This window comes from Bidens hawaiensis, unplaced genomic scaffold (assembly GCF_021521415.1).
Source record: "Bidens hawaiensis isolate Kalapana, Puna unplaced genomic scaffold, B.hawaiensis_p1.1 tig00022546_1, whole genome shotgun sequence".
NCBI classification, from domain to species: domain Eukaryota; kingdom Viridiplantae; phylum Streptophyta; class Magnoliopsida; order Asterales; family Asteraceae; genus Bidens; species Bidens hawaiensis.
Genome location: NW_027493517.1, coordinates 205,301 through 217,110, shown reverse-complemented (window position 1 = coordinate 217,110; position 11,810 = coordinate 205,301). Strand labels below are relative to the sequence as shown.

The 11,810-nt window shown below is 29.4% G+C and overlaps 1 protein-coding gene across 1 annotated transcript; it reads right to left on the bottom strand.

Moving 5' to 3' along the window:
• Window positions 1-734: 734 nt before the first annotated feature.
• On the bottom strand, window positions 735-9,196 carry LOC143565839 (putative WRKY transcription factor 14). The gene is made up of 3 exons (XM_077052696.1): window positions 8,664-9,196; window positions 5,944-6,084; window positions 735-1,248 (listed from the first exon to the last, which is right to left on the bottom strand). The coding sequence occupies exons 1-3, from the start codon at window positions 9,194-9,196 to the stop codon at window positions 735-737; spliced, it is 1,188 nt and encodes a 395-aa protein (XP_076908811.1).
• Between the last annotated feature and the right edge of the window lie 2,614 nt (window positions 9,197-11,810).

The window sequence follows — 11,810 nt, the reverse complement described above, 5'->3', positions numbered from 1 at the left end:
GGTGGAAAATATATAAGGACCACTCATGTGTAATAACATATAGCATTAAGACCCGTGTAAAACATGAGTTATAGTAAATAAATTTATTTAAATAATAATATGATATAAAAAAATATGTTCAAAAGATATAATATATGGTAGAATAAATTACACATTACATAATATGCAAATAAAAAATTGTTGAAAATTCATAAATCTCTATTTTTTTGCATACAATATTTGTAATTTTAACATTCATATCAAAATTAGTAGTTTTGTTTTGTTTTTACTTCCAACTTTAGATGATAAAACACATAACAATACAATATATTTATATAAAACTAAATAATGTATTTATGTTGGTATTAAAGTTTTTAAATTAAAAAATAATTATTAAAAAGAATAAATAATAGATTAAAAAGAAAAAAAAAGATAAATATAAACTATTAATAAGAAATAGAAATGTATTTAATAAGAGAGAGGTGAGAAATTTTTTCAAGAAGCTATCTTGTGTGATGCCATGTGGCATTAAGAAACCTTTATTTATTATATAGTATAGATAACTCATAGTTTGAGCTATTAAAATCCAATATACCATCAAACACTAAAATATAAAAATACTTAAGATTAACCAATCAATTTAATAAAATAAAAAATATATATTTTACTCATGATATTACAAACACCAAGAAATTAGCAAATAAATATATTTCTTTAGACAAATGAATTCATCCAAATTGGAAAATTAATTAGTTTCAACCAAAAGGATCCAAATCCTTGTTATAATTTTCTGCTTCTTCATCACCACCCAAGAAACCATGGTTCAACATCATGCTTATAGGATCAACCTCAATCTCTCCTAAACTCGAAAAAAAATCATCCCGTTGGCCGCCAATGCCACCATCATCGGGCAACTCTGGCCGGTAATCTTGAGGAAAACTTTCTTCCAATACTTGTAATTCGTCTTTCACTTGTATGCCACCTCCTAGTAGAGTTGGTCCTTCCTCTTCTATGCTTTCTTTTTGCGGTTGCTGCTGCTGTTGTTGTTGTTGTTGTTGTTGTTGTTGTTGTTGTTGTTCTGAGGGTTCACTAGCGGTCTTTGGTGGATGTGGGGTTCTAGTGGAACCGGCTAGCGCATTTCTTTGTGTCGGCCATGGATGGTTATGTTCGGAGGTGTAGGTGATGACCAACATGTTGGGGTCAGTTCGGCTTCTTTCGACTTGTTTTCTTGCTGAGCAACCCTTTGAACTGCTACATCTATAGTACCCTCTGAAAATTGTCACAAAAATATTTATTTCACCATATTAAAACAATGTAATTTAAAAAAAAATTCCTAATTTTCTTTTGTATGAATGTGTGTATATATATTTTAACTTAACACCCTTGACTTCAAGTTAAATGGTAGCCGAATAATACGATACATGTCTAAACCATGTCTCTAAAAATCTGTATTAATTATTCGTTTACTATTTAACACATGACTTGAATATTATATGTTTCATCCATTTTTTCCGTTGATATGTTTCATGTGTCTTTAAGTCTTGTAACCAAATATTTTTCTAAGGCAATATGCATGCAAGTCATTTTCCGTGCCAACCGACTCTCCAACTAGATAAAGACATTAGTTATAGGTAATTTAATGTTTAAATGTTAACCCGCACCATTTGATATGGCGGTAAATATGGTTTAATTTTAAAGTGGTAGTCAGGGGTTCGACCACTTGAGGTGGTTTGTAAATAATAGTTATTTGGCTATCAAAAAAAAATAAAATAAAATAAATAATCATATTCTTAATTTATAATAAAGGCATATATAAATCCGCCACTAAGAATAACCTACATTGTGTATAAGTAGGTTGCTTATATGGAAATGCAAAACATGTTAAATTTAAGAAAATAAAAATAAAAGTCCATAAAAAAAAATCTATGCATCATGCATGAAATCAGTATCAGCCAGATGTTGACCAACCGCAACGGGGTGCGGAGGTCCATGGCCTAGATGGCGCTGACATGGCTGAAAGTGTATGCGAAGGCTCTGAAGAGAGAGCTGGTGCTCTATATGTGGCTTCTAACGATCCACACCTCCTTGCGATCATATAAGAAAATGTGAAAGATGAAGAGACGAATTGGAAAGAGAAAGACGGAGACGTCCTAGATCGGAGTAGAGAGAAAGAAGAAGTTCTTTCGCCAATAAATATTCTTAAACTAGATTTTATCCCCCGTATTACGGGGGTTGTTTTACATTATTCGTTTTTAATATTTATATACATATATTTGGATTTGAATTTTATTTATTGTAAAAAGTTAATTCTTAATATACTTGAGGTTGAATGATAAAATGGTTTCAGAAATAAATGATATGTTACAATCTGATTTAAAATCTATCTGGGTTTGGTGATACTCATTACCCGTTTATTTTCTTTATTATAAAATTGTTTCTTAATTATAAATAATATCTTTTTTAAATAAAATAGGATATTAATTTTTAGTATATCCCTATTTTATAGGATTTTCATAATATTTGATGAGATTAATTTTTAATATAATGAGATGTTATAACCCGTTTAAGAGCTATCTGAGTTTGGTGAGACCTTCATCCGTGAATTCGGGTCAAATGCGTGAGAAACCTTCATTTACAAATAAACCAATCTGATGACTTGAGAGAATGGTTGTTTTACATTTTTTGTTTTTTAATATTTATTTTTTAGATTTTAATTTTCTTTATTGTAAGAAAGTTAATAATATACTTAAGGTTTGATGGTTAAAAGGTTTCATAAATAATTGATATGTTATAACCCGTTTAAAAGTTATCTAGATTTGTTGACCCATGACCTGCTTATGTTTTTTACTATAAAATTGTTTATTAATTACTAGATTTTATCCCTCATATTACGGGGGTTGTTTTACATTATTCGTTTTGAATATTTATATATTTATATTTAGATTTTAATTTTATTTATTGTAAGAAAGTTAATAATTAATATACTTCAGGTTTGAGATGAAATGGTTTCACAAATAAATGATATGTTATAATCAAGTTTAAAAGCTATCTGGGTTTGGTGATACCCATTACCCGTTTATTTTCTTTATTATAAAATTGTTTCTTAATTATAAATAATATTTTTTTTTAAAATAAAATAGGTTATTAATTTTTAGTATATTCCTATTTTGTAGGATTTTCATATCAAATATTTGATGAGATTAATTTTTAATGTAATGAGATGTTATAACCCGTTTAAGAGCTATCTGGGTTTGGTGAGACCTTTACCCGTGAATTTGGGTCAAATGCGTGAGAAGCCTTCATTTACAAATAAAGTAATCTGATGGCTTGAGAGAATGGTTGTTTTACATTTTTCGTTTTTTAATATTTATTTTTTGGATTTTAATTTTCTTTATTGTAAGAAAGTTAATAATATACTTAGGGTTTGATGATGAAATGGTTTCATAAATAAATGATATGTTATAACCCGTTTAAAAGTTATCTGGATTTGATGACCCGTGACCTGCTTATGTTTTTTACTATAAAATTGTTTGTTAATTTTAATTAATATCCTTTTCTTTTTAAATTGGATATTAAATTTTAGTATATCCCTATTTTATAGGATTTTCATATCAAATAACTGGTAAGATTAATTTTTAATTTAATGAGATGTTATAACCCGTTTAAGAGCTATCTGGTTTTGGTAAGACTTATACCCATGAATTTGGGTTAAATCAATGAGAAGCCTCCATTTAAAAATCAAGAAATTTGGTGGCTTCCATAAAAAGGGGGAGCGACCACATCGCGATACATAAGATTTTTGGGTTTTCTTTTATATATATTATCTTGTAGATTAATAATATATTTTTCTTTTTAAATTGGATATTAAATTTTAGTATATCCCTATTTTATAGGATTTTCATATCAAATAATTTGTAAGATTAATTTTTAATTTAATGAGATGTTATAACCCGTTTAAGAGCTATCTGGTTTTAGTAAGACCCATACCCATGAATTTGGGTTAAATCAATGAGAGGTCTTCATTTAAAAATCAAGTAATCTGATAGGCTTCCATAAAAGAGAGGAACAATACATTAAGATTGAAAAGAACAAATTGCTTTTGTTAGACATCGATATCATTTTCCATCATGTACTGTTTTTATTTGTAAGCAAACCCGTTGATGAAAATGGAGCTATTTGGGTTTCGCGACACGTATGATTTTAGGGTTTTCTTTTATATATATTATAGATATTGCACTTGTTTATTATAGCAAGTGATATAATATTTTGTTTATTATTATTGAGTTTTTACAGTGACTCTTAATTCTTAAAGTATTATTATAAATTTACCTTTTTAATAACTTTATTATATATTGTAACACCTCTATCATATTGTACTTGTAACAAGTGGCTATTTCTTCAATATTCCTCTATATTACGTTTGTTGGGCAACAAACGAATAAAAATCTATTTCCCTTCAAAGAAATATCTAAATAAGTGCAAGAAAAAGTAGCTAGCTAGTAGCATAGATTATTTCACACATCATGCATATCATCATCATCATCGTACTCAGTATATCTCACCAATAACAAAGTTATGGTAGGGTCTGAGTAGGGTAAGATGTAAACAGCCTTACCTCTACCCCGTAGGAATAGAGAGACTGCTTCCAGTGAGACCCCTGGCTCGATAGTAGTTTTGCATCAAGCCTTGGACATAAGGCACATAACACTCAACCATCGGCACACCGGTAGATTGGTGCATGTACCTTGTCTTTCGGCTATCAACGCCACCACATGATGCTTGATTAACCTTCCGTCACTTTTAACGTTATTTTCACAAGATTAGTAAAATAACGTCAAAATTAGTGCAATTTCACTTTTGCCCATCCGAGGGTTCACACATATATACATCTTGCATATACGTACTGCTATTTATTTATTTTCACCTATTTATACACATAGTATGTCATGTAGTTATACAAATCGGGGAAGATTAACAAACAAATAAAATTAACGTGCTAACTGTGAAAATAAAGTAGAGTTTTTATATATACAAGTAGAGTAATTATTTAATTACATCATAGAGTAATTACATAAGTTTGCATAATTACTCTCTTTGTAGATTTCTCTACTTGATTCTCACAATTAGCACGTTAATTTCATTTGTATTTGGTTCAAACCCAATACAAATCTAAGTGTTTCTTTTATGTATAACTATTACTATAAGTAGGACAAATGTACGCAAATACTACATAGTATTCACTATATTACTTTGTTTTTATTAAGGTTGAATGCGTAATATAAGTATTATATATGTATATGCATCTAATCTTACACTCAAGAATTTAACTTTCATTGACACAAGTTAAAATAGTCTAAACCCCAATATATGTAGGCATGTGTGTGCATATATGTAACCTCTCAGTAAGCAATGAAATTAAGGTATGATTTGCTTATCTCTATGTTATGGGTGTGCTTTTACCGAGTACAGTTATTATTGTTGTTATATATGTATGTAAAAGTGTGTGTGTGTTCATGCGCACGTGTGTGTATATATAATAGTTGTTGGGTAATTAGGTAATTCCCTAGTGATCAGCGACGTATAGGTCAAATCAGTTAATCCCTTCATGATATTGTCAACTATTTGACCTTGCCTGGTGTCATTAATTCGTAGGCAATTCATCGATAAACCATGTTGGTGATCCTCAGTGAATCCTTTACCCACCCACTTTTCCGTGTACCTTCTCCAAGAGACCACCAACGACTTTTTCGTCGATAAAGGCATGTCAAATGACAATGATTTTACAACTATATTTGATTAAGAGGCAGCTGTATTATATGTAACTAGCTAGATAATTTTTATAAAAAAAATCTAATTAGATAGTTGACATAAACTATAAAAGTTTAATCAAAATTGTATTTATTTGTTTTGCAATAAGTTAAATAGAAGGGTGCATTAGAGAATATATATATATATATAATGTACCTTGGATAAGGAGAACCTTTAATAGGCTTTTGACCATATTTTCTCCATGCCCAAAGATCCGATGGAACTACTTCACCTGTTGGTCTACTATTTACAGGTGTGGGTGCCGGTATGCACACCACTTTCTTCGCCTGGCTCTTCCTGCATCTCAGTCATAACGAACCATGGTAAGTTTTCAATTGTAACAAACCCTAAAACCAACAACCAAATGATAATTGCATATCCGAAACAACACGTTTTGGAACAACAAATATATCAAAATATCACAAAATATCACTTATTGTGTAATGCGCTTTGAACCATACTGATTCGAATTGTATATTTTACTCAAGTGTAACGACGACATCATATTATTAACAAAGTTGACTCAACAATATAATTCTCGTATGGTCATTATATTGTTAACAAATTGGACTCAACAATGCAAGGACAACATCATATTTTAGTTAAGAACCAAAAACCTTGCTGAATTGAACACTACTTTAAATTATGTCAACTCGGATGTCTAATCATATTATATTTATATAGTTAATGTATAAAATAAAATGATCCCTAAAACTAGTATGATTGAAATATAATAATAACAAAAATGTAAAATAAAAAGGTTATTATTAAATCTGAAAATTCCATTACATGTGGGGGTCCTGTTTGGAGACAGTTATTTCATGTTCAATCATGATATGACATATTAACAACAACTGTTCAACTTCAAATCCCACAATCAGATTGTTTTAAATAATCATTTATATAGAAAAAAACGTTTGTAAAACATGATCAAATTGTTCAATTATATGAAGACAACATCCAATCCTCTGGCCCCGAATACGAACTTTAAATAAAAATCAACACATGAACAAACACAGTTAATGATATCGATCCATATTCGAACATGAGGAAATTAAAGACATTGGAGAATACGGATAAGCACGTATAGACAAACATGTAGGCATGAATATAGACGCATTTTGAAATCAAACCAAAATCTAGGAGGGTTTTCGTGTTATGATCGAGGTGAAAGAGTTGTTGTACGTGTGCATCTACCAAAATCTAAGACTTTTTTCCGTTGTACAGGGGACATGGGTTGGGTTGGATATATTTAGGGCTGACTTAACCATTTTAAGGGCCTAAAGCGAAACAAAAATTCCAAAGCTGTTTTTTTCAAAAAAGAAAAAAAAATGGTTGGTACCTTGTAATCTATTTTCTCATAAGACGTGAAAAACATTGAAAAAATATAGTTAAGAGACCGTGAGATTCAAATGTTTTTCAGTTAATTAGAGAAACTATATGTTCATGTAATTCACTCTCTAAATTATTTTAAAAGATACAACTAAGTCTATGTATAGATTATAGAGTAGACGTTTACCCTAACAAAATGTAGATCCACATGATCTGTCTTTTGTGCATCAATAAGTTAAGACTCGAGTCTAAGCAAATCATACAAATTAAAATAATGACAGTTGTAATTAAAAATTGCTTAAACAAAGTATCATCCCCACGATCTATTTTTGAGTCATTAATTATGAAAAAGACAAAGTTATATAAACAATTTAATGAAACTAGGAAAAAAATTATAAGAAGAAATTAAAATCAATTAAATAATATCAAATAAAAAAAATAAATAATAAATAAGTATGATATATATTGCTGTAAAATAATACATGCACTGCACAGAATCTTTTGAGTTTTAAAACCTATAACAAAACGAAACATTTATATAGGGATATTCAATGAAAACTTATTTTTAACTTCAAAATCACAATAACTTCTACCAATCAATAATTTTTTTATTTTTATTTTTTCAATTATAATTAAGGACGTTATAGAGTGAAAAACATATATAAATCTAGCTCGCGAAATTACATATATGTATATAATACGAGCATATATATGTAGATTATACAAGCTATATATGTATGGTTTTGGAAAATATTAATTATATTTTTTTATTATTAATATTACCTTTCAAAATATTCATAAAATAAAAGGATCTGATTACAATAGAGAGTAGCGAGCAACAAGTTGCGCCGCTACCCTCTTTTAAATAGCAAAATCGATCATATTGAAAACAAAGTTATCGCTCTTCGGCGTCGTTGAATTACTGTGCACGACCCACTGAACTCTTTTCAGAAATGTAAAAAAGTAAACATTTATTGTTTAAGAGTGGTTTTCATGAACTTTTTAACTATTTTAATGGTTTTTATTTAATGATCTGTCTTTTAGCGAGCAAGTCCAGATACAACCTCAAAATGATATCAAACAAATGATTATATACGGTATTAAAAGCTCAAATTAATATCAAATAAATATGATTATGCTCAAAATGCTATCAAACAAATGTAATTATGCAAAAATTAATTTCAGCTAAATATGATTATTCTCAAAAACTCTGCAAACACTTCTACAATAAGTTTAATTTATTCGATCTTATGAGTTCGATCTTTAAGCATAAATTGAGTGCGTGATTCATGTACATAATATGTAAGATCAACTTGTATAATACAAGAGACTCGTGATCAAAGATTAAAAAAAATATCATAGAAGTTGTAAAAACGAGGTAAAAAATTATATAGGAGTAATGATCAGTAATGAAGCAATATGCATATTAATATTATATCATAGTATACATTTATTTATATTTAATTCATTGAAGCAGTTTCCAATAAGAAAGAATTAATTAAAATATGCAACAAGGTGTGGAGGTTTATATAGATATAATTTACCTTCTCTTGATGGCCGGATTTCGCGGTGATGAGATCTGTAACGAGGTGGTGGAAGCTTCCAGCAAACTTCTTTTAGATGAAGAAGAACAATTAGAATTAGAAGTAGATGTCATGATCTCACTCTTTGCACCATTTGATGATGATGAAATCTGCAGCATCTTTGAGAATATATTATTATTATTATTATTATTATTATTATTATTATTATTATTATTATTATCATCAAACCCTAATGGTTTATGATTATTTTCATTCAAACTTGTAGTAGTTGTTGTTGTTCCAAAGAAGCATGGAGTTGATGATGTAATATTAATCCCTTCATTAATAATAAATGGATCTTCAAGAAGACTTGTAAAGGGTTGACCAAAACCCTGATGATCATGTATAATATCATGGTTTGCTGTTGACTTTTGGATCATCTGTGTTTCTTGATCATCAAAGTAGTTCCAATGATCTGACACTCCCGGAGGATGATCAGTCACACTTCCTGGCCGGAATATATCCGCTAAATCACCTTGAAAATTGCTCTTCATTATTCTTATTAATATTATTATTGACCAACTTATACAATAAAAGTACAAGACTTCAAGAATATTAATCAAGAAAGTGTTTCTTGATGAGAGAAATCTCTGATTTCTCAACCAAAGAAGCTGAGATTTGAATTTGATAATGGGTTTGAATCTTTTTGGAGAATTAGTGAAAATGAGAGAATAATGTTAGGGTTTGAATGAGAGAGATGAATTTATAATTATTAGATTGATCATGATGATGATGATTAGTTAATGGGAATATTTAAATGCCCATTATCTGACTGAGATATGTGATGTTATTATTATATAGTTTTCTAATATACATCCAAGATTATATTCAATTTGTTTATTAGTTTGTTTGTTCATCTTTCCGTGTTAATAAAGAGTTTCAAAGATTAATTAAATGTCTTGGTAACTATAAATTGACTATTTACATTAGTTTCATTTTCAAATAAATCTTTGGTTGATTTTATGTGTTTGTTATTTTCGAAAGTCACTTGTACAACACTCAACATAAGGTGCATTTCACTTTATCTCCGTGTTTTTGAACCCTTAATATTAACCCGTGAAATTGACCAAACCATCTAAACCGAAGAAATCAACTTGTGTCGTTGATTTGAAGTACGTATAAATGGTTGAAACTTAGAACTGACCATGTAAATGGAATTAGTTCTTTAACTTTTAATGCTTATTTTTTTAATTTAGGAATATAAAGTTGTGTGTACATATGTGTATATTATGTAATGAACAATTTTGTTAATATTAGTATTATCTAAAAAATAGGTAAATTGGATTTTAATAATCCCAACTTAATGCAATTGGCCGATAATAATCTCAACTTAGAAAGTAGTTGTCACCGATCCCAACTTTCAAACCATTTGTTTTCATTGGACCTCCGTTAAAAAAAAGCTTAACGACGTTAAGTTTTTTCCAAATTTCAAACTGATATTTTAGGGCTTTTGATCGAAATAAGGATACAAGTCGATTGATGTAAAACTTACCTCAAAACGATGGTCCAAACGACTAAAGTATGCTACAACTCCAGTGTTGAAACTTTTAATTAACAAAAATCAAGTTGGTTGAAGCACCGTTTTGAAGTAAGTTTTACATTAATCGACTCGTATCCTCATTTCGATCAAAAACCCTAAAATATCAGTTTGAAATATGGAAAAAAAACTTAATGCCGTTAAGCTTTTTTAACGGAGGTCCCATGAAAACAAATGGTGTGAAAGCTGGGATCGGTAGCAACTACTTTCTAAGTTAGGATTATTATCGGCCAACTGTATTAAGTTGAGATTATTAAAATCCAATTTGCTAAAAAAATAATATGGAAATATAGTTTATTTATTTTGTCTCAACTGCTAAATCATTAAAATTAGATCGTAAAACCAGGAAAACTCATTAAAATTGGATCGTAAAACCAGGAAAACGGTTGGTTCGGCCGAACCAACCAAGCCCGTCTGGTTTTTCTCAAAAGTTTAGTTAGAAATTCGGTGCGTGATGTTTCAAATAACGAGTTTTCATGGTTAGCAAAACCTTTTTTTCCCTCAAAGTGGTCTAGGTATACTAGAAAGGATAAAAGGATATTATCATGATTCATGAATAAAAGATATTTACCGGTATAGAATGGATAAGTGTTGCACCTAATTTTCCTCATTGACAAATAATTCACTAGGCATGCATGAATAACTATCAAATCTAAGAATGCATGTCTAAACCTCTATTTTGGCATTACCATATTGATGAGACATTATAAAAAACAAAAACCAAAAAAATCATTATGATTGGTTGGTAACGCGTTACATTTTTGGGCTAACTTAAGATCGAAAAGAAAAATAAGATTGTTTGAAAATTGACGAGTGTTATTTTAGATAAATTAAACAGAATTAGGATGAATAAGATTTATTTGGTCATCGATGTATTATGTGGGTGATAAATAAACGATAAGAAATAAATAAATAAACAATAAGAAATAACTAAACAAAACAAATTTCCATTGCGAACTTTGTATTAGGCTAAGAGCCTATATATTCTCAAAAGTATATATATTGGTAATATATAATCAATGTTACGTACAATTTAGTAATCAGATATGAGATAGATGAATTGAGATTACTTTTTTTTTTTGTTAGTTTCTTCTTCTCTTTGTCGATCTTATACTTGATTACCAAATTGTACGTAACACAAAACAAGGATTAAATACAAAGTGAAAAAAAATTATCTGAAGTGTACAGAGTAAATATGAACTCTTAACAATGAATGCCATGTCCATTAATATAGCTTTTGTGTGTATCCTTCTGTTGCTCAATATCATCCTGGCATCTTGTTATAAACCAATGGAGTTCTATGGTGTCAGAAAAATATGTCATCAAGGCTCACCATTGTATGGTGTCAAAAGTCATCTTAATTATCCCACGGGCCGTTATAAACCCCGTTAGTGAAAACAAAAGCAACACACTTCAACGTACAAATTGATAGGATGAGGGAGTTACGTACCTTAATCATCTCACGAGTCGTCGTTAGCCAGTTAAGTGAAAACCAAAACAACTGTACACTTCAATGAACAAACGAAAACTACGATAAGGGGCTCACCTTATTCATTCCATGAGTCGTTGCT

Coding starts and splice junctions, on each gene's coding strand:
- LOC143565839 (XM_077052696.1), bottom strand. CDS start 9,196: ATGAAGAGCAATTTTCAAGGTGATTTAGCGGATATATTCCGGCCAGGA. Junction 6,085..8,663: donor AATCCGGCCATCAAGAGAAG/GTAAATTATATC, acceptor ACTGAGATGCAG/GAAGAGCCAGGCGAAGAAAG. Junction 1,249..5,943: donor AAAGGTTCTCCTTATCCAAG/GTACATTATATA, acceptor GACAATTTTCAG/AGGGTACTATAGATGTAGCA.